This window comes from Sinohyriopsis cumingii, chromosome 3 (genome assembly GCF_028554795.1).
Source record: "Sinohyriopsis cumingii isolate HCF-2022 chromosome 3, ASM2855479v2, whole genome shotgun sequence".
Classification (NCBI taxonomy): Eukaryota; Metazoa; Mollusca; class Bivalvia; order Unionida; family Unionidae; genus Sinohyriopsis; species Sinohyriopsis cumingii.
The window spans coordinates 106,130,127-106,154,086 of NC_142963.1; the positions used below are offsets into that span (position 1 = coordinate 106,130,127).

At 34.6% G+C, this 23,960-nt stretch overlaps 1 protein-coding gene across 1 annotated transcript in view; it reads left to right on the forward strand.

The window, feature by feature from the left end:
- Positions 1 to 2,297: 2,297 nt before the first annotated feature.
- The window catches only part of LOC149803474 (caspase-3-like), a 50,619-nt gene continuing 28,956 nt past the window's right edge, over positions 2,298 to 23,960 (forward strand). Inside the window, exons 1-4 of the mRNA XM_089953196.1 lie at positions 2,298 to 2,433; positions 6,724 to 6,811; positions 9,716 to 9,770; positions 13,359 to 13,621. Of these exons, the coding sequence (XP_089809322.1) occupies positions 6,793 to 6,811; positions 9,716 to 9,770; positions 13,359 to 13,621 (337 nt within the window). The 5' untranslated portion in view covers positions 2,298 to 2,433; positions 6,724 to 6,792. The remainder of the gene's footprint in view (positions 2,434 to 6,723; positions 6,812 to 9,715; positions 9,771 to 13,358; positions 13,622 to 23,960) is intronic.

A 23,960-nucleotide genomic window follows, 5' to 3' on the forward strand; every position in this document is an offset into this window, starting at 1 on the left:
ATCAAACATGGTGTGGTGGTGACATGGATATAATTAAATTCAAAAATTTCTTTTCACGAGCGCAAGCTACCCCACATGGATTTATAACAATAAATTTACATGATCCAAGAACAAGATATCGTGTGGGTATTGATAAAATATTTGGGTAACAGGGGTGATGATAAAATTAAATTTAATTAAATAGATAATGAACAACTGTGCGTGGCTGCGTCAAGGAACAACAGATAAATGCAACAAAAGGTGCCGTGGAGAATATTGCAAGAAACATAATTATCTTATAAAGAAAAATCCTCATGCTGGTCCACGAAGATGTGTTGAAAACAACGGCGTTAGAGGATTATATCAGATTTGCAAAAATTGTGGTGGAGATCGATACAGAAGTTTGATGATATATTATAAACACAGAAAGAACATAAATCCCAAAGTAGAAAAACCACCATCAGAACTTGAATATTACTTGAAACATAGAACAAATTCCGAAGATTCAGATGAAGATGAAACAGATGAGGAAAAACAACAGCGAGAACGTGTTGAAAAATATTCATCAAACTTGGTATGGTGGTAAATTAATAGCAGCAGAGAGGGTACCTACCAACGTTGGTCGTCAAAAAAAATAAACAAGAAATAAATAAACACGTAGAGTACTTTATTTTTTCAGATACTATTTCGAACTGAGGTTTTATTAGTACAATCGGTCATTGCAAAAATAAACATCTCAAGGAAAGTTCATTTGTAAAATCTGGACCTTTCTACGAGATGATTTATTTGTTTGTTTTATTTGTTTTGTCGGAATTCTATGGTCTGTTCACCCTCTCTGCTGCTCATCTTGTGATATTTGTTGTTGTTAGGGCTGCATGTTTTCTGTTGCTATTTGTCTGCTGGATGTGTTTGTTGTTGTTGTTGTTGTTGGTACTCTTTCTTCTTGGTTTTGGGGACTAACTAATTTGGAGGAAAATGAGTACCGGATTACCCATTACGCATACAAAGCACGTATTTAGGGCACCAGAAATAATTCAAATTAAATTGATGATAAAACTGAATGAATTATATATGACCATTTTCGATCTGCATGTTCGAGTATTTTGATTTGGAATGATGGCAACACTGGTACTTTTCCCACCTTTTTAGCTTTTTAATATTGTTTTTTTTTCTGTTCCTTTGTTTGTTTGCTTCTTTTTAAGTATCACATTTTGTAAGGGGTGCGACACCATATTATCAGTGTTTAGGGCCCTTCTGACGCAGGACCCTGTCTATCATAATATAAAAGAGGCTCTTTTGTAGTAAGATAGAAAGGGTCCTATGTCAGAACGGGTCATGGGGGTAATCTGAGGTGATTTTGTCACTCGGTATGTTTTGTTTTTTGTTTCCATTCAAATCATTGCTTCTTTTTTTTTTTAAATATCAAGATCACGTCAAGCGCCTGTGGTTACAATATTATATAACTCTGTTCTTCGCACAGCTAACATCAGCCAACAACTTCCTAATTAGAGTTATCACTACGATTTTCTCTCGTCCTCATTTTGAAATCGGAAAAGGCGAGAACATGCTAAATGCTGAAAGAAGAAAAAAAAACAGCAATAGTAGCGTCCTGTACCTTTCCGACAAGTCGAGAAAGATACTGCAAACGGAATTACATCACAATTAATACTTCTGTAGTTCTAGTCTATTTTTAGAACATTTTTTCCTCTCTCATTTTGGTGGTGATAGAAGAGTTTTATTTATGCATTTTTGGTAGGGATTTGAAGGTAACTGTTTATTCTTGATAATATGTGCTCAGGGTGTTGTTGTCTGTATGTATTTTGGCGACAGTGCACAGTGAGTAATAAGGCCTTGGTGATGATCCGGAAGTGAAATTCGTGTTCTGGTTACATGCTGTTATGTTGACAGTCAATAATCTAAAAAAAGAGCAGGTCAACCTTTGACAAGAACTTCACCGTGAAGTCATCTTTGAAGGTATTTTAGATTAACATATGATTTGCATTGATTGTCACACAGTGGGAAGGTCAGTACTGAGAAACAAATGTAGAGAACATATAGTAAAATTAATTGTGTACTATGTCCAAACGTAAACTTTCTATGCCATTGAGTAGTCTGGTCCCTGCTCAGTATGCTCCCTGCGTTGCACTCCGCTATACTCACTAGTATCGCGGTGTGCAAGGCAGGGAGCATACTAAGTAGGGAACCAGACTAGAGGCGAATCAGCACCAAACATCAAATTATTGTGCGTTCCCACAATCACTTCGGTGGTTTTTTAATTGTGATGCAGAGATATTCCGATTGCACAATTATATTTAGCTTATCTAATAAGACCTCGATCAATTCGGTGTACAAGATGCAAGAAATTTTGTATAACATCGATGGAGTCTGGCTAAAGTACATGAAACATTAGCTGTGGACAAGATTTACCGAAAATACATAACACTCATCAGACAGGTACACCGATAGTATTGTATTACAATGAAACAGTGACGGTAACAGCAGATTGAAAGATAATACAATAGTACACTATATACTTATAACTTGGAAATATAGTTTTTAATCACATGACAGAAGGGAGTAAAATAAAAAATCTCTTAATTTTAATGTTAAAAGCATTTGAGACCTGGACCATGGCTGAATGATGAATCAGAATGCTGAATTCTCTAACATTAGGAACTGCTACAAAAATGCCAAATTCAAAAGTATTTGTAGATAGAAGCTTAGTATTGATGGAAACGTTGCAAGATCTTGTCTTGGTACAAAAAAGTGTCATATTTGATTTGACTGCTGATTTTCGTATAGCCCAAACAGCAAATTTTGAATGACCTCTGTACTTGGTAACAAATTATCATTGAGGAAGTAGTGAGTTAACACTTGTTAAGTCGATTTCTTTCAACAATTATTCTAGATTTATTGAGAGTCATATTTACGTAAATTTCATACCATGTATAGTCTGCTCTATTTTGGTCATAAATGAAAATTTCATAGCAAAGACACGTGTTCATTACTGAGTAAACATTACTATAAGGCCCATTGTTTTGTTATTATTTCAATAAATGGTAAGAGATATGAAATATGAAGTTTTTTTTATCAAGTAAAAATTATTTTTAAAAAATGGAGGGGGGGGACCTGTCATTTTGAACAGAAAAATAGATAGTAATCAAAGAATTGGTACCATCTCTATTGGACCAGCTCTTTAGCTGTTTCATTTACATAACCAAAATGAGTTACATTGTCAGTTTCTGATCTTTATGCTAGTCAGGCAGTACAGTTATAATAGAATAAAGGTTTGAAAGGTGTTGAGATCATAGATGTACAAGATTGTTATTGCCAATATACTGTACTTATAATTTATATATCAGATTTTTTTTATAAATGCAAATACATGTCCTGCTTTGTTACTATAATGATAAATATGGTTATATGAGTTTATATTAAAATCATGTATCAAATATTTAACTTTCAGACCTCAACCATGTTATCCAGAGAAAGTCAATAAGTCACTGGATTTAGATGATTTTTTATTTTTCTCATATTTATATACCTTTTCATCTTAGCTCATTAGCTAATGACCATCATTTATTGAATGAGATCTTGAAATTTAACTTTGTTAGAGGTAGAAAATTGCTCCACAGTAGTTGCAGTTTTTGCATCACATAAAACACAAGGATATCTGTCTAGGATGATTATGCATTTCATAGGAATGTACACCTATTAACCAATAGGTGATAAGGTATTTTAAAAAAATTGGACATTGAGTCTGATAAAAAAGATTTATAAACCTGAATGTGTGTGTGTGTGTCTATATATATATATAATACATGGTACCCATCAGGGTCATGTTCTGACAATCAAGCTAAATGGCATATCTGCCAGATCACAATGTGTCACATACAAAACATGATATTTGACTTTCCAGTCCCTATATGTGATTATATTTATGAAAAGGAAATAAAGAAAATTACCTTACCAGACAATGTAATATTCACCTGTAACCTAAAGTCAGGTAAACAGTGAACATTAAATTTTGTAATTCACATGCCTTTGTGCCTAATACATACACGTGAAACTCCTGCCAGGGAAAGTTTTTGTCCTGAGCTTAAGGGTGTCTTCTGTACTTCAGATCTAGTTGAAATAATATTCCTGAGACAGGTTTTCATGCAAACAACAAAAACTATCATAATCTTGATTGTATAATAAGTTATTATATAAAGTTATGTTGAGAATGACCGTCTGCAGAATATGGCCAGTGACAGTGATTTTTCAGGCAAAATATGCATTCAATACTACTGTGAATAACTGCATCGCAGAAACTGATGTAAACTCCATTGAAATTAATTTAATCTCTGTGCAGTTCGTGTTTGTTTTGAAATTTTTATGTTTAAGCAATTTGAGTTACATCGCTATGATGTCTGCACTGTACCCCTCCCTGTACACATGCATACTTTTTTACACCCACCAACTGCATACATATGCTTGACCCCCCCCAGTTCTGTAGAATGGCCTATATTTGATCCATGCAGAAATTAATAACGTGTTTAATAAAACAGATAGTCCACAGATGTTGAATGTCTGGCTGCATCAAAGGAATAAGCTGTGTAACTTCAAAAAAGTTTTTGTCTAGTGCTAAAATTCAAATGCAGATTGAACTCGGTTGAATCAGACAAATTGTTATCAATGCCCCCCCCCCCATTTCCTATGTGTATGTACATTATCAGTAGACTCCCCCATATGCAAGTGTATGCATTTGGTTAATCTCCCCTCCATGCATGCATACTAAATGGACGGCCCTATCTAGCACTTGAGCATCATGCCGCAGAAATGTGTTATCATGTCCTACCCTATCACTTTATCCTGACACAGGCCAACCATTTCTAACACTAACTTTTTAATAATAAGCACCAAGTGAGACAGTTGCCAGTACCATTTTTATAAATTTTTGGTATGACTTGGCCGGGGTTTGAACCTGCTACCTCCCAGATCTGAGCAGACGCTTTAGCCATTGTAGCAATCCTAATCCTTTATAACATAAATGTAAACCAGACTAAAGTACATGTCACTAACTCATTGTAATCCATAATGCCTAGACTAAATGGGGTATTTGTCTTTGTTTATAATACTTGATCATGATAACCATGTTCTGGATGTGATTGTCATTATTAAAGAGTGATGATAAAGATGACAACAAATGTGTCTACAAATTAGGCATAAAGCCACAAAGGGTGTGATTGTATAATGTATGTGTTTGTGCTTCATGTGAACAATCTTACTGACGTATAAATAACATACCAAGACAGTGCCAATTTCAGCAGTTCCGGCAGAAACTCAGCAATATGAATCTACACACTGGCAGGAAACAATTCAGACTTCTTGGCAGAGTTGGTAGAAATGTACTGACATTGCCACATTTAAGTGCAACACTAAAATTAGCATTTTCCATTTTGTGGAATGTTCAGGCTGACTCTAGAGGAAATCTGGATCCAATAACAGTACATCAACTCCTAAGCCTTGAGATCAACTATGATGAGGACTGTCATATTATACTGTATATTCCCAAATTAATGCCCCCAGGGTTGTTATATTTTCCAAATTGGGTTATTTATATAAACACAATAATTAAAGCTATCGTTTTTTGTTGTTGTTGCTCTAATCTTATAATGACCAACAGGTGTAGCTGCCACAGAAATCAGTCATTGTAAATATCAGTGGGAACTCCTGGTTGACAGCATTGATTTTACTATGTACAGCAGTGAAGAATAGCATTTTCTACTTTGCACATACTGTAGTACCATATCAGTATTAGTTATTTTGGAGTATATGGCATCCATTGGCACAGTAACAAATAACACCACCCTGTATCATGTCAGATGCAGAATAATATTATTTAAAGCTGATAAATATTCAGCATGATCTTTGCAGTTATTAAAACCATATAAAAAATTTGAAACAAAATATATTCACTAAAATTCAGTTATATCCAGATTCTTGTGATATTGCTTAGATGCACTGAGCCAGCCAGTAATATCTTATTGATGACATCATAATGTAATGATTATATCATTTTGAGAAGTTCAATAAACATTGATTGTACAATAGCAGATATACAAAAATGGGTCTGCATAATTCGTAAAACAATTGTCTGTTTTGCCACCTGTCATTTTTGATGAGCATAATTCTAAACTAATGGTAGAAACAGCTTGTAAGCCCACCTCTTCCAGATGTATCAAAAGCTTGTGAAAAAGTATTAATATTTGCAGTATAATTTAATACATGAACATTGTAGAGAATTGTCACATTTATTATGAAGCATGTAAAAAAATATTGAAAATCAAAGGAAGATTGTTAATTATAATACCAATTATTAACTTATAGTATCACTTGCTGCAAGTTATCATGTTTATAAAAATATTTTAATTAAATTTGCTTTCCATTTAATATGTTCTTTCTTTCTCTCTTTTTGAGTCAATTGTACACATTTAAAATATCTTTAACCTGTATCAAAAGTATGCTTACAAATCATATAGCCAAGTTATAGCTTTTGCCATGAGAACTTAAACTTTAGTGCAATTTTTCCCCAAAAGAACAAACCCTCAACTTTTTTGTCTAGTAAGGCAAATTAGGTATCACTGAAATTTAGACAGAGATTCTGCTATGAACAAGGAGAGAATCCTGCAAATAAGTTTAAAAATATATATTCTTTACTAAGCCATATTCCCTGTTCAAGTGTATACATTTAATTTTCAGATAATGAAGTAAGCTACAGTCAGTAGTAAGCAAGCACCAGGGGAGGCAACAAAGCAGTTCTCATAGGGCATGGCTAGTGGCAAAGATGGTAAATACCAATATAGATTTAAGGGCTGCAAAAATGCTCAAGAATTTCAACTTGCCCAGAGTGAATTATTTTATGAGACTGAATAAAGTTGATTTTATTTGCCTTTCTTGAGACCAGTATATTATGGAGTCTGTTTATCAGTTTGTCTTTCCATTATTTTTTACTTGTCCAGCCCATAACTTTTTAATGGTTGAGAGATATTTTAATGAAGCTTTAGCCAGTTATATAGTCTATATAAATGGTATGTCACATATCAAAGCCACACCCCTGCCATAAGGTTAAGGTCATTGCAAGAGAAAATGTAACTCTAGACTGGTATCCTTTTTGGCTTTTTATTTTGTTGTTCTGGTCATGTGACTTAATGTTTTGTTTGCCCAGCCAGATAGAGACTTGACTATGGCTCGATTGTATATGAATTGGCTTCTAAATCTTACCTGCAGAAGCCAGATGATTGATTGATACATAGTCCAGGAATTGGACTTTATTTAAGAGCATTGCATACTTTGCCAGAAAGCTTCAGTATTGAGACAAATGAACCAACATTTTATATTAAATGAAACTGACTTATAAATATACTACCAAGCCATTTCTAATACCACATATTAAAAAAAAACCCTGTGGTGATATTTTTGGATTTCCTGAAAATCTTGTAAAAATTTTAGATTTTACAATCTGTTAGTATCCACATTCGTACAGAAATAAAATTTGCTGGTTCAGTCTGGAGAAAAACATTGTCTACTGCCGACATTTTACAATTAATGTAAAGTAAGTGGAGATAAAGATGCCAAACCTGTCCTGTGGTTCCCCATTTCAAAATGGAAGGTTCCATATACAAACAAAAATTATTATGCCAATCAGCATGTTAAATATACTTTGCCAGGTATTAAAAATGAAATCTACACAAGTTTTGTAAAGTGGAATCTATCATTGGACAGTTGCATCCCTATTATAAATAAATTGCAGAGAAGACATATTGTTTAGTCATTGTACAGGACATGTATACCTGATTCATATGTACCTCCTGAATGGTGAATCTGACCAGAGTGCATATTCTGCCACTGTCCACTAACATTGAAACAGATTCTTTTTGAGTGTATTAACTTCCACTCTGTGAAACAGAATTTTCAGTTAAGAAGCTTTATGATGATGTACCACCAGATTTGTATTTGAGGGAATGTACTTTATTTAATAAATTGCTGTGTCTCTGTTTTCAAAGCTTTTATGATTTTATTCCTTTGTTTTTTATTCTCTATACATGTTACAGAATTGTAATATCTTTTCCATTAAGCTATTAGTAATTTATATTTATGTTTATTTGGAATGGTTTGTCTTCCTAAAGTGTTTATGCAGTTATTTATATTTTTGTTTAAAGGACTTTATTTTTAATTGGTACTGTATAATCACTATTGTACTGATGTGCAGTTAAATACTAATACATACATATAATATATTGTACAGATTCTGCCAGTCAGCCATCAAATAAATGTGTGGCTACCATTACTAATGCTAGAAAACTCTTTGAAAAGATTCTTCTGAACTAGAAAAAAAAAACCCACAAAAAATATTTAACATGTTTTGACTGAATTTGACAGAATCATACTGGATTTTCTGACTGGTGCAGTTAATGTGAATCTACCACCAAATGCAGCTGCTGTTACTAAAAATAATTAAAACTTGAATGACGTAATCTGCCCAGTGGAATTTGACCACATGTAACAGAAAGCATCCTTGTGTGAAAAGGTTTTAAAACATTTGTACAAATGATTCATTGAAATTTATTGATGGCCATCAAAACTAATAATTTAAACAACTTCTTAAAAACTGCTCAACCATATTTGATAAAATTTATAAATGGCTTTCATGCTTTCACAGATGATGCCAGTCTACTGTTAAAGATAATGTCTTTTGTTGAAATTAAAAACACTTTTAAATATTTATTTTCTAAAGGCACTCTACAGAAGGGAATCAAATATAGCAAAAAGCATTGTGACTTAAAGAATTTTCAGTTTGATGAAAATGATGTCAATCCACAATCAAATACAGCCAATGCTACCCTAAAAGGAAAAACCTTGAACTGACTCTTTCTGAAAAAGCACTTAGCTGAATTGAACCAATTTTGAGAGAAAGAACTATGGGTTTGAAGATTTGCCAAAAGTGATGCTACTTGACCACTAAATATGAATACTATTTCTAAAAGCGGACAAAAAAATCAAACAACTTAATCTGAACAAATGAAATTTGGCCAATCTTGACAGAAAGTGTCCTGGTATAAAGACCTTTCAATACTCTGTAAATGTTAGAACCCAGCTGTGTCAGATTTCTTGGCAATCTGCTTATGTATTTATCTATTAGACATATGTCAGCCAGATGAACGAATTAAGACCCACTTGAATCTCTTGTTTTTGTACTTGTTAGAAATATTTTTGGGGTCATACTTCCTTAGAATTGTGTATAGGCAATCAGCAGTATGACTTCAGTTGCACTGTTTAGTCTTTCTGCCAATTTAAAATGACTGCTGCTTGAAACAAAAATAAACAGAAAGTCTTCAACTCCAAAACTTCTTGACCAAACTTGACACCACAAGATGGAGGATCCAGAAATAGGACAAGAAAAACTGTCAGTGGATTTTTTAATATGTTTCTTTATTCTTTTCGATTCTTCTAATCAGGAAAGGTGATATATAAAACTTGTTCATTCATGTTTGCCTCTTTGTTTGTTCTTTACAGAAATTTTTAATTCCCAACTGGTCTCCCAAATTTAAAACCCCCAATAAAAACGTATTATTTAGGTTCCTTTTTGATGGCCTCGAGAGAGTTCTTGGCATGATATTGGCCAGATGGGTAATATCAGGCCCTCATCTGCTTTATAACCTCACTGTATATAATTGATCAATTTTCATTTCAGATGTAGATATACATGTACCTGGTGCCATTCCAAAACTAATCAATGCTATCATCAGGTAATAATTCTGTTTTTTCAGGCCTTAACTTTTCATAAAATTTTTTAAAAAGTTCTTCATTATGTTTTTAACGTAATCAAGTTATAGAGTTTACCATTCTAGTTCTAGAATGCATTTTGTAGGTTTTATATATTTTTATATGCCTATCTTATATTGAGCATTTTGTATTATGTCGCTCTCCATCTATCCATCTGTTAACAGTTGCTTGTCTGACCCATAACATCGTAATTGTAGGATAGATTTTCATGAAACTTTGTCCAAATATATGCTGTCAGTTTGGTGCATATCATAGCCAGGCTTGATGTCTCATGGTCAACTTCACAGCAAACCACTCTGGTGGCCTAGTGGTTAGAGCGTCTGCCTCAGATGAGGGAGGTTGTGGGTTTGATTCCCGGCCAAGTCATACCAAAGACTTATAAAAAATGGTAATAACAACTGCCTCGCTTGGCGCTCAGCATTAAGAGGTTAGTGTTAGGACTGGTCAGCCTGGTTTCAGGATAATGTGACTGGGTGGGGACATCATGCTACATGTCTGTGGCATGAAGCCCCAGTGCTAGACATCACTATAAACTGCCACACTGCAGACACTGTAGCGATATTACTGAAAAATTGTTAAAGCTACATTAAAAATCCAAATCACACACACACACACACACAACTTCACAGTAAGGGAAAATGTAATATGTGACTGTATCCTTCTCCAGAGTATAACTTTTGAACTACCAAAGATATTTTAACACAACTTTAGCCAGTTCTGTATCATGTAGTGATACCATAGCCATTCTCCACACTGCAACGTCAAGATCACAAGAAGGGTAAATGGAATTCTTTGACTTATATTCTTATCTGTAGTGTAACTTTTGAAGTACTGAAGATATTTTTTTATTGAAGTTATAGGTCACTTTTTGCACACCATAGCCATGCCCCCATCCTCAGTTTGAAGATCACAGGAAAGGAAAATGTAATTCAATCTTACATTCTTGTCCAGAGTGTTTGCTTTTGAAGATGTTTTCAATCAAAGTTTAAGCAGGTGTGTATCATGACTATACATACAGTACATCATATACCATAGTCATGGGCCTTGACCCAAAGGCAAGGTCACAGCAATCGAAAATATAAATCATTGACCTATATTCATATACAAGTATAACTTTTGAACCATTTAAGATATTTTAAGGAAAATTTGCCATGTTCAATATGTATTGAGTTTATTGTGTCTTGCATATTGACAGTCACACACCTTGTTTCAAGATCAAAGTCATAATAATCAATAATCTAAGTCAATAGCATACTTCCTTATCCAGGCTGTCACTTTTAAACTCGACTGCTTCAGTGGCCTAATGGCTAGAGCATCCACCTCAGATGCAGGATATGTCGTGTGTTCGATCCCCAGCCGAGTCATACCAGAGACTTAAAAAAATTGTACTAACAGCTGTCTTGCATGTTGCTCAGCATTAAGAGGTTAGTGTTAGGACTGGTCAGCCTGGTGTCAGGATAATGTGACTGGGTGGGACATCATGATACATGTCTGCATCATGATGCCCCTGTGCTAGACATCACTATAAACTGCCACACAGCAGACATTGTAGCGATATGACAGAATTTTTTTTAAAGCTACATTTAAAGTCCAGATCACACACACACACACTTTTAAATTCCAACAGATATTTTGATGATACTTTAGTCATGTCCACAATATCATAATACAGTAGTGAACATGCTAGCTCATGGGTTAAAGTCATTCATAGGAAAAGGTCATGAGATGGGTATATCATGTACTGTTGCAGTACTCTTTTACCCTCTCTTGGCTGAAGACCAAACCTGGCTTATGGCATGATCCTGTCTCTATCATGAATCCTCTGTTGCCCATCTTCTATCATCCATCCATCCATTAGTTTATCATCCATAATCTTTTGCTATTCTTCACTTCTTAAATAAAAACTGCTTTACTAATTCAGTTAAAATGTGTCAGAGCTTCCTGCTATCAAAATATTCAAATTTATATAAAATATTCCAATCTTCCATCAAACATGGCTGTAATTACTACAAGAAGATAAAGCTTGCAGTATTTCCAAAGTCACTAAATAGAATTAGGCCAGAGTTAGTAGACAGCATTTTGGCATTATAGCCCATCAAGTTTGTGTGCATGATGCCAATCTACCATCATATAGGATCTCAAAACTCAGAATAAAGAAAATGAGAAACTTGAAATTAACTTTAATTTTAAATTGCTTCAGAGGGTTGGAAACAGTTTAATAAAAAGCATACTGTCATTAATATGCTTTGAATTTAGTCAATAGCTTTTGAGAAAAACTCTGAATTTTAAAATTCAAATTTCCATAATTTTTGTATAATAAGTTCATCTTCTGCATGTACAAATTTTTTAATTTTTTAATAGTTTTTTTATGCTTTCAATGATGATAGGTCCACACCAACTTCATCTTCATTTCCCAACAATTTGCAGGACTGGCCCCTTGTAGAAAAAATAGAATTACTAAATGCATTGATCATAAAAAGGAGATTACTACTGCTTTCGGTTATTAATGGTAGGATGGAGTTAGAATTATGCTGATTGTAAGCAATATCTTTGTTTTATACTTTAAACCAGGTTACATTAATTTTACATGAAAGTATTTTTTAAATATTTTCCCATATTGAACATAAGTAATATTGTAGCTGAACATTTGCATGTACCAATGTTAGCATGTGATTGAGGACTACTGTACTTCTTTTTACAGAAAACATGGCATATGTAGTAGTTGATAGCAGGGAATCAAAATCACAAAAACGTTTTAGAGTTTAGAACAAAATTTCAATGTGGTGTGTGGGAGTAGGCAGGACAGTGGTTATTGACCAAGGGACAGTCTCTGTTTCAGTTTCACTGACAAGAAAATTAAATCCCAGATATTGACAGTACAGGGTAGAGTTGAATGAGTACCAAAACCACAGAACCCCTGCTTGGATGAAAAGAAATATGGTCAAATAACAGTAACACTTATAGAACTTTGGATGTTTTTTTAACAGAAACAAAAAAGTACTCAAATTTTTGCTGTCATGAAATTTTACTGCCAGCAAAATGTAATACCTCATTTTTACATCACCACTGCTGTTATTGCTGTTATATCACAGAGTGGTAAGCATGAATATGATTCATTGGAAATTTCAGATCATGGTTGTGATCTTCTAAATTTATCAGGGTTCAATCCGAGGTTAAGAATTGTGCAAGGGTTAGTGATTGTCTGTACAAGATCAGTGAGATCTTCCATTCTGTCCAGTTCTTTCCAATTCAAATATCAGTGTACACCAAACACAAAGCCATTGAAAGAATATTGCCAAATTTATTAGAACTTGTCATACAATCAACATTAAATGATGGTTGGTTTCTTGTTTTTTTATGGCACTTCAGGAACATTTTGGATTATATCATGCCAAGCAAAATGTCTTTCCCACTGGAGTGTCTGGTCAGTTATTGAAACTATGAACCATAGATTATGAGTTTGATGATGTGGCAGCCTCCATCATTAAATGAATAAGTATGTAAACTTTTCGGTCCAGACTTATTTATTTTTTATAATATTATACTTTTAGACCATTCAGAAAACATGAACCCCCATCATCAGAATCTGAGCCACAGCCAGTTGTTTGGGATGACTCTGATGAGTACTGTTTCACACACTCTAAGCGGGGTAGGGCTTTGATATTCAATAATGAGTACTTCAAGATGTATTCGTCACGACCAGGTTCAAGTCAAGATGCCAAAAACCTATCTAAAGTCTTACACAAGCTGGGTTTTGAAGTACAGTGTCTGCACAACCAGACCAAAAGACAGATGAAAGGGGTTCTAAAAAAAGGTATGGTCTTTAATACTGTCTTTTAGTTCATAAGCATCACCTATAGGCTGAGATAATCAAATATCATATTACGGTTAGGAACTAATCTCTGCTTCCTCACAAATCCAACCCTTGCAGAAAAGACAAAAGTCATCTTTGCCATCTATATCATGTAGACCAAGGACAGCAACTCTTTCCCTTTAGATCCCCTTGCCGCCACCTGGCAGCAATAGTTTTAAGGTTTTGCTCCAGTACATGCAACATCGTACTAAAGGTCTCTTGAAAATCCTTTGATTATCATCATGGTTTTTCAGTGGTCAAGGTAGACCTAAATTTTAGGGAGAAGTGATTTCACCTTTTGGACTGAACAGGGAGAAGTGAGAGCTAAACAGGGAGAAGTGGGACCTGAACAGGGGGAAGTGGGAGCAAAGCGAGACATGCAGTGTTTTTGTGTGTCTGCTTCATTCACTTATTTGAATTATGCCATCTATTTCCCAGTGTGCATATTTGCATTTAACATTGGTTTTAAGAAAAACTTTATTTTCAAGTAGAAAAGTTTCTGACTTCTATCTATATTATAAACACATTTGGTGCATATTTAAAAACTGTCGGGGGGGGCGAGTGGTCTAAAGTGTTCACCATTACAGATCACTGCCATCTCACCTCTGTCTGCGTTGGTTCGAGTGTCGGATTTGGCTAATGTGGTTATGTGAGAAAGCTTGCCAGTAGCTCTTCTTGGGTCGTTGGTTCTTTCCGGGGTTTTTTCTCTGTTCTTCCTCCACCATTAATACTGGCCGCCATGTATAGCCTATCTTGTGCTGAAAAATGGCATTAAACGCTACAACAACATCAACAAAAAATAAAAACTATCATATTCATATTCATTGTATTTTGGCAATATGACTTAAAAAGAGAACAATAGAAACTATACATTGTAAAGAATTTAAACTGAGTAACTAGATTACAGTATTGTAATTGCAAGTTAGTACAAACGCTTAATCAGCTACGCCTAATCAAATTTTTTTCTTCTGAAAGTTCATTATAAAATGGCATTTAAAAAGATTTCTGCACCATGCACATGCCATAAAATGCACACGTCTTTCAGACCATACTGTTCGTCTTAATTTCTTGTTGCAAATAAAACTTTACCGTGCCTGTTTATAGACAACACACTGAAGAATTAAAGTCAGTATATGAATGAACTAGACCTTTTTTCAACTGAGTGCATCTGTTTTTAGAAAGAGGGGTTTTCTTAATGTAACCACTCACCTTATAGCTTCATTAAAATAATATTGTTATGGGTTAGACCCCCCCCCCATCCCTTGATTCATTGACTGATACTCCTAATTTTATTTGTAATGAGCCCCTGTGGTTACAACAGTTTATTGATAGGATTGCAGATGTAAGATTTTATTATTTGTCTACATATTTGGTGTAACATTAGGCACTGGTTAAATAGTATTTGCTTTGCTGTTTTTTTTTGTTTTTATTTTCTTCATAATTTCACAAAAATTAGTAAACTCAGAATACAAACTTGACCTTACAGCATCTCGTCAAATTTTACAACATGGCATTGTCCCATACATTTATGACCTACATAATTGCATTTTAAAACTAAATCTTTAATAACATAATATCTAGTCTCAGCTTTCTTACAAATTGTATATTTTCCTAAATATATTTGCCCAATGGTTTATGAAAGGAGACAATCTAATAAAATGGTACTTTCCAGAACTGCAATGTCCACCAATACGGTTCCAAAGAGATTTTATAAAGAAAATAATGTACATGCGGCAGTTAAAATATTGATGCTACCAATTCTATTCTTAAAACTCACTTTGCTATTTAAGTTTCGAAACACAAGTTTGTATGTTTTTATCATCAAAGGATAACTTGTGGAAATAGGGCAGCAATAGTTGCTAAGTTACTCAGGAAATTCTTTATGGTCAATCAGCTATCAAAACATATGCCTGTAAATGTGCAAGAGTTTGTTTGTCAGTGTACATGTAATTGATATCAACACCAGCTGTTTGATGGCTTGAAGTGTACATTTTGACTTGAGATATATATAACATAACACTGGAATTAACCTGGCCAAGGCGATGGAGCATCTCAATAGGGATGGTCATTCAGTGTTCCTCTAAAAAAATCACAGGGCAAAGTCATTTTCACTTTCCTAACAGAAGAAGGCAAAGTTTACATCTTTTAGGTGACTTAGTCGCCCATTTTGCCTGGTAGCGTGACCCTTGGTTTTTAATGCTATGTCAAGAAATTTGATATTCTAATAGTAAGGAGTCTGCTACAGGTGGTATACATCATTTTTAAAATTTTGATAACTATTTGTGTGAAATTTATGGCAGTTGTAGAATTAATTTATTCTGTTGGAGAACACAGTATAACTGATGTGTATTCTTGCTTATGTTTGTGCACTCACTGCATGTTTTCATTTAATTGTTTGGTAATGAGTGTTGTTATTGTGACCTATTAACATGTTTGAATTATTTATTTATTAATTTGTTTTTCATTTCAGTTAAATCATGATGATGAAATGTACTAAATGCTAAAAGTTAAAGAACAATGGGGACATGCATGGTATGTGCCTCACCAAATACACATCATCTTGAACATGCAATGTCTGCACATTTTGTTCATGGTATTTGGTCCACAGTTTTACAGAAGTGTGTTAAGAACAGGGAGAAATTGGTCAAACCTCATACTGATCAGTCTGATTTATTGAGTATCGAGCCCAAGACAAAATCAGTTAGGGGCTTAGTTGGAGACCTTGCTGCTCCCTCAGTCCCCTGCCACCAACACCGAAAAGTGACATGTGCAATACCAATTGCTACTTGAGCCAAATTTGAGGAGCAACGACCTTCTTCACCATTGTTAGCGCTACAGATGCATCACCTGGTACAGGAGGTGAGAAATGCAGTTAATAAATTTTGGCTAGTTTCTGTCCATTTGTCTGTCTCACACTTCAGTAGATAATCTTGAATTTATGGTCCCTAGGCAGCCCAGTGGGCGTGAGTCCTCCAACATGTCTGTGTATCACCTTCATGCCCTTAAGTATGGGCAAATAGGGATTTTAATGGATCTGAATGATACATTCCATCATACAATAATGCCATATGGCATCCTGGGCTGCTGACCAACTCATCCAACTGTCCAGTCAACAGTACTCGGTGACCAATGACTGTAGATAGGTCACTTTGGCAATCTGTCCCATATACAGACCTATGGGGATGTGGAATATGGACACATATGGGAATCTTACTTAGATATCTCTTCATTTTATCATGCCATCAAAATGGCCGTGTTTAGAACTGACCATGCCACTGTCTTTATCATTGACACCCATTCTGACTGTTCAACTGGAAGGGCAGCTATCTGTACCACTATGATATGTTTGTCCTATACATTAAGAGGCAGTATTACAGAGGGTTGAAAAAGCAAGGTTCTCATTCCCCTTGCCTCCTATCTCCTGCAGTTGACTCACCATCCTGACCACCCATAGACAGCTTAGCTATGACATTTCTCGTTCTGTGTTTGCCAATCACAGTAACATTAGGATAAAAGCCTGTTACCATCTGAATCAATCAATACTTCTTCGTCTTTTCTGTCAGAATCATATGGATAGGGTTACCATGCCTCCTGATTTTTAAGGTCCTGGAATCCAACTGAAATATGAAGTCGATGAAAATATCCTGGAAACCTCCATGAAAATTACTTTTTGTCATAAAATATTCTGGAAATTGATATTAAAAAGCTAAACTTAAAATTTTGTTTGAGAAAATATGTTATTTTTCCAACTTCAGCTTTGCAGTGAATGATTTTGCATTGATCGTCATATTAGTTCGGTGACCCTAGTTGACACTGGTAACTAAGAGATTTTTGCACATGTGCATTCAACTGTGGTATTGTTTCTTTTTCTTTAATCAAAGTATGAGACTTTAAAAATGACTCTTGAAATTTGTCATTTTCTCCTTAAAATAGCCCAGAAAATCATTTTAGTGTAGGAAACCTGTATAAAGAAAGGGCAATAACTCTTGCCTATTATATTCCCTTGCTGCCACCAGGTGTTGTTAGTTTATGAACTTCGATGTAGCATTTTTAGCCATTGATACAGTAATTTGGATTTATATTGTGTTTGGATAGTTCTGACCAGTCAATCAAACCGAGCACATTAATTATTTTTGACCAATCAAAAATAGGCCTTGAATTCAATGCATAGTCATACATTGCTATCTCTGATATTTGCTTACAAACACAAGACCACACTTGATTACTTTCTGTATATTTTGCACATGTGAAAATATGTCAATGTGAAAAAATATGAAAATTATTTCATCAGTTAGTTTCTGTATTTCATACATTAATATATAATAAATTAAAATCATATTTCATATATAAATACACAAAGCTGTTTTAAAATAATGACATTATTTGTTGTGCTTATGAAAATTAAGAATTTTAAGCTAATTGTATGCTTATGTTCAAAATTGTAAATCTTCGTCATTATTTAGTTCAAAATTTAAATTGATTTGTAAAAAAATAATTTCATTGTAGAGTTTATTATTTCTTAACTTTGAAGAGGTGAAACTAATAAAATATTTCTTTTGTCTTTATTAGGCCTGAGACTTATATATAAATATCAACAAGCTATATCCTGCCATTTATTGTATTTTTGTCATGATGACTTCATACAAAACTTGTCTCTTACAAAGTACTTGATTTTATAACACCTGCAAAAAGTTATGACATCAGTGAACTAAGATAAAACATGTCACACTAATCATTATGAAGTAAGATAACGCATGTCACACTAATTCTCAAACAAAGAAAAAAGCAGATGCCAATATACCCCTGTCGATGTGCCTTTAGTTGTTTATTTTGACATGCCATTATTATTTCTTTCTATTTTAAGAGATTTTGATAAATGATCATTTTGCATGCATTTGATATAATTAAAGTGTGCTGGTTTATCAGTGATACTCTTGCAGAATGATTTTTTTCCATCCATCCAAGGATACACATTAATGTGGTGTAAAGATCATAAAACACTTAAGTCACATGGATAACTTTGTATACATTTTTCATTTACTTATTTTACCATAAATACTTTGCTAAAGCTTATTTAAATTGTTAACTGATAATACTTTTTTAAAAATTATTGTAAATTAGAAAAAGTACTTGGTTTATAATTCTTACATTACAATTATATGATGTCAATTTAATGAGTGTAATACATAACTAGCATTTTTTTAAAAAAATACTGAAGTCATAAAATATAAATTCAGATTTAATGAATTAACATATCCAACTTTGCAAGAACAGAAATATTATGTTATTCTGTCCTTGTCTAGTAAAATGTCTGCTGCAGCTTGTGAGCATGTTTGTTCCTCATAGACTGCAGCAACATGCTCCACCTTTAACATGATTTTTGCATAAAAAATTCTAATTTGATAAATATATCCTTGTGTGTAGTAGCTCAGGTGCAGTGAGGTAGGAAAGTTTCAAAACTATTATCAGGAATATTTTCCAATGAATCTGTTGTTGAATCCACTGTTTTGACGATAGCTTGTGAGCCAGAGCAACAATAACTACTGTTTGAGATCAGAACTATCCATTGAATATTCCTCTACAGGTAATGTAAATTATTTTTTTAATTTTTTCATATTTTCTCAAGAATTTGTCATGTTCTTGGACTTGTCTGTTTAGACTACTTGGTACAGCATGTTATTGTTGATGCTTGATGTGATTTGTGTTTTATGTCACACTTTGTTGTGTTTTATGTCACACTTTGTTGTGTTTTATGTCACACTTTCTTGTGTTTTAGTGACCTATTAACATGCTGTATTGTTAATTTATGCACTTTGTCATTTTGGTGAAACATGTTAACAGAGCGGAAAAAATATGCAGGATGTTCAAGGCCAGGGTAGACATGCTTGAGTTGTGCCTGGTGTGTACAAATTGTTTTACAGCCTTACCTTGCAGTGAATGTTCCATATGATCCAAGGATCTATTGGCCACTGTTTTGCAGAAGACATCCAAAGGCAAAGAAAAGAGGAAAATCTTGCAAGGACAACACAGACATATGAAGTATTCATCCACAGGCAGAATCTCTTGCAAGTCTTGTGGGGGATGTTGCTGGTACCCCCTACACAATGGTGGCATATGCACCTATCAGCTGCTATCACTTATGCGGTATTGGGGGTGCAAAACAATGAGGTTTTGCAGTCACAACTCTGCACTGTCCAATTCCAATTACAGATGTGTCAACCAGGACAGGAGATGACAATGCAAGTAATAAATTCTGTGCAAATTTTGCCCTTGTATTTCTCTTACTTCCACAGATAATTCTGACACATTTTAGACAGTCCATTGGGCATAATTTCCTCCACATGTGCAAGCATAGCCTTCAGGCCTGTAAGTCCTGGTGTATGAGCTTTTTTTTTTAACAGATCCATTGAATCCATCCTATATTATGGTATAGCTGTCTGAAGCCATCCTGGTTATCCAGCCAGTACAGCTGTCTCAGTTTGGGGATCATCTCTCTACAAATGTGGGGATCTTAGTAATAGATCCATCCATCTCACCAAGCCAATGGCTATACATACCTACCATGGCAGGGACTTTTGTGATAAATACATCCATCCAGCTATGCCCAAGGCACAGCAGGTACTGGCACCAACTGGAGTGCCTTCCACATGGTGAGCAGCTGTGATAACCATGCTACTGTTGAACCAAGCAATTTTTACCAGTATCACAAATTCATCCGGCAAAGCTTGCATACAATCTGTTCACAGCTTACCTGCAGGGAAGTTAGATTGATTTATATAGAGATGACAGTATTGCAGGGAGCAATAGTTTAGCACTGGATTCACCTGTAAAAAGTTAATTACTTAGAAGAGTTCAGTAATCCTATTTTTCCTTGGGTATAGTTGTCATGGATCACATGACCATCTGTTGTGATGTCAACAAGTTTGGAGTGCAGGTTATCTTTTATATACGGAATCCAGCCTTTCTTCCCTCGAAGGATGCCTGAATCATAGGTAGGATGCTCAGTATTCCCTCCTCCTGTTACCTGTTCTCCAAATGTTAATGTTATCGAGGAATGTGTGGGAATAAGAAAGCAAATTCTTCAATAAGTTATGTTTGTCCAAGAATATTTACTCAGTCACATTACTCAAAAACCCTACCAACCTGCCTGCAAATGTGAGCACCCTGGTTGATGTAACACTCAACTTAAAACTAGCACATCTTGGAGGCAAGAAGTAAGAAGCAAGAGTTTCTAATCTTAGTAGATATGATTATTATTTTCATCATTTTAGGAAGGCTGGTTTTGCCAGGTAGCAGAGCTTAGCTCCAAACATTAATGTGATCGTGTATGTATTCTTGGAGAAACATACTTTACTTAACATTTGCTTTTTCTGATCAGTAAAGCTTATGAGCCACACATACCACCCCCCAACACAAAGACAAAAATATGCCTTTTTGTACCTCAGCTTCCTGCAGATTTCATTGCATAGTACAGTTAGTTTGTAAAAGGATCAAAGGGAATACTTCAGCATGGAGTCAAGATGTAATAACTTACAGATAAGTATTGTATGGTAGAAGGAATTGGTCTAGATTAGTCTTGTTATGAGGAGTCAACTTAATCTGGGTAATATGGTTAATGGCTTAGATTCATAGCCTCTTGGCATAAATGTCATTTGCTTAATTTCAGGCATAACCAATTTGGACATTAGGATGCACCAAGTCTGGTTCTCAGATTTAATTTTTCTTCATCATTTCTTGATGCACTTAGTTTAAAGCTTAATATATCTAATATACTATTATTGTTTCAAAGAAGACCAATTCTTGTTATTATTGATCTTTCATAGTTAAATTTTCAGCAACTTTTCAACTTTCCATTTAGAACAATAAAGCCTCCAGCACAAATTTGTAGCAAACTTATGGTTTGCTTGAGGCAGCCTTGCAGGAATGCTTTCTTTTTTGTTGTGTATATGTTATTTGTACAGAACACTGTTTGTGGCAAAGTTGTGGCAAAACAGATCTTATGAACTTTTGCTTCATTTGTGGTACAAATGTCTAGCAACTCCTGGCATAGTTGTTGCACAGTTTTAGCACTGTTCTGGCACACAAATGGTAAGATTGTGCTACTTTCAAGGACACAATTCTGGCACACTTTAATTTTAGTTTTTTGAAAGTATGATTTGTTATAATTTACCTTTTTTGAACTGTAATAATTAAGCAAGTTTGTAGTATTGAGCACTTAAAGCAAGATTATGATCTTCAAGCTGCTTTTAGATGTTAATTTCACTTTCAGGTTTGTAAAGGCTGCTGTTCCTGTTAAATTTGTAATGATTAAATTACTCCAAAACTGGCTTCGTATTATATTCTGAAGAGATTCACTCTGTAGTTTGACACAAATGAAATCATGTTAATAAATTGGTATCAGTAGATCAGACTTACTCATCTAACCACGCTGACTTCAAGAAGTACAGCAAAGAGTACCAAGTTTTCACCTATTGAATGTAGTGTACTGTCTGGTAAAGGAAATGATGAAGAATCAATAGTTTTACCAAATGATAAGTATTCCGAATTAATTTCAGTAGGTGAAAGACCTTTGGTTTTCTATGACCTTCTCCAGTTATCGAATCAGCACTAAATCAGAGTAAAATTCACATATTCATCATCATTATAAAATGTTTGAGTCCTATTTGAGTTAATTTGAGACTCAGAAACTTTCATTTGTTTCTTGAAATTTGCACAGTTGTCTCTCCTGTCCAGAGTGAGTTACATGGGTTATTTGGCCAATTATGGAAAGATTGCACCCAAGAATCAACCGTTCTGTTGGCCTTGTGGTTAGAGCATCTGCCTCGAATGTGGAAGGTCGCTGGTTCGAACCATGGCTGAGTCATACCAAAGACTTATAAAAATGGTACTAACATCAGCCTCACTAGGCACTCAGCATTAAGAGGTTAGTGTTTGGATGGTTGGCCTGGTGTAAGGATAATGCGACTGGGTGGGACATGATGTTACATGTCTGCAGCATGATGCCCCAGTGCTAGTTATCACTATAAACTGCCACACTGCAGATATTGTAGCAATATGACTGAAAAATTGTTAAAGCTATGTTAAAAATCCAAATCACACACACCCAAGAGGCAAAAGTATTTCCACAAAATGGCTGCTTTTTGGTGTTTTCAACTGTGCAGAATGGGCAGATTAGTAACTGATTTTCCCATTTCTCATTTGTTTACTTGTTGTCTACAAACAAAAATGGGCTTAAATGGAATGGAATCAAGCAAAGAGCAAAAAGAATTGGTATTGCAGCTAACCAAAGGGAACTTTAGAATGTTAGGGTGCCAAGAATTGCAGAAATATTATAAATAAATCAGTTTACTGTAGTGGCATTTCCGTGGCATAAAACTACAAGGTTATGAAGTGGGAGACCTCAGAAAAGTAATGCTAGGACAGGCCACCATCTGTTTTGTATTGTAAAATGTACTACATCCTTAAAGGACATTACAAATACTTTTAATGATGGTACACCTTTGAAATTATCTGAATCAGCTGTGTCCAGACATTTGAAATTTCAGAGTGGTAAAGAAAAAAATATGTTATTAAAATTTTAAAGGGAGGGCCCGTTGTCATTCTAAATTGTATATGACTGTAGATAATAATTGTAGAATGTTATCCTCAATTGAAACTCATATTGGGTATTGGTAAAGACATAAGTCATGAGAGTATATTATTTGCTGCTGAGAAAAGGTCCCTACACAGTAGTACATAAGGATCCTAAACCCCATATTCAGGTAAATGTAATTATTTGGGATTGTGTCACTCACAGTGGCATGGGTGTCTTTGTCCCCACAAATGGCAAGAGAAACGCAAAAGAAATATAAAGCCATTCTTGAAAAAATGACTGGCCAGATGTCACTAGGGTCTTTCTTCAAAGTTGATTGACGTGTCGGAATGATAATGCAACCCCCAGCACATCATAATACATGATGCAGTAGAAACAGAACAATAACATTCCAACATTTCAGCCATAGCACAGCAAGACTTTGTATATGTTGCCAGTGACATTGAAGCATCTTTCACAAAGGCTGTCATAAGACGCTTGTATGCATCTCCCCCTACTCAAATGAATCATGTCCTTAGAGCTAATCGATGTATCACTAAGTTCTGAAAGAAATGAAATAAGGAATACACAAGTAAGGTGATTCAGGTCTAGATACTACATGAGGTGGCCATTTTGTGGAAACACTTTTGAGCTGCGAGTGTTAATGACTAGTGATGTATGAAAGACCTTACTTTGGATTATTATAATTAAAATTTATAATAACAATAA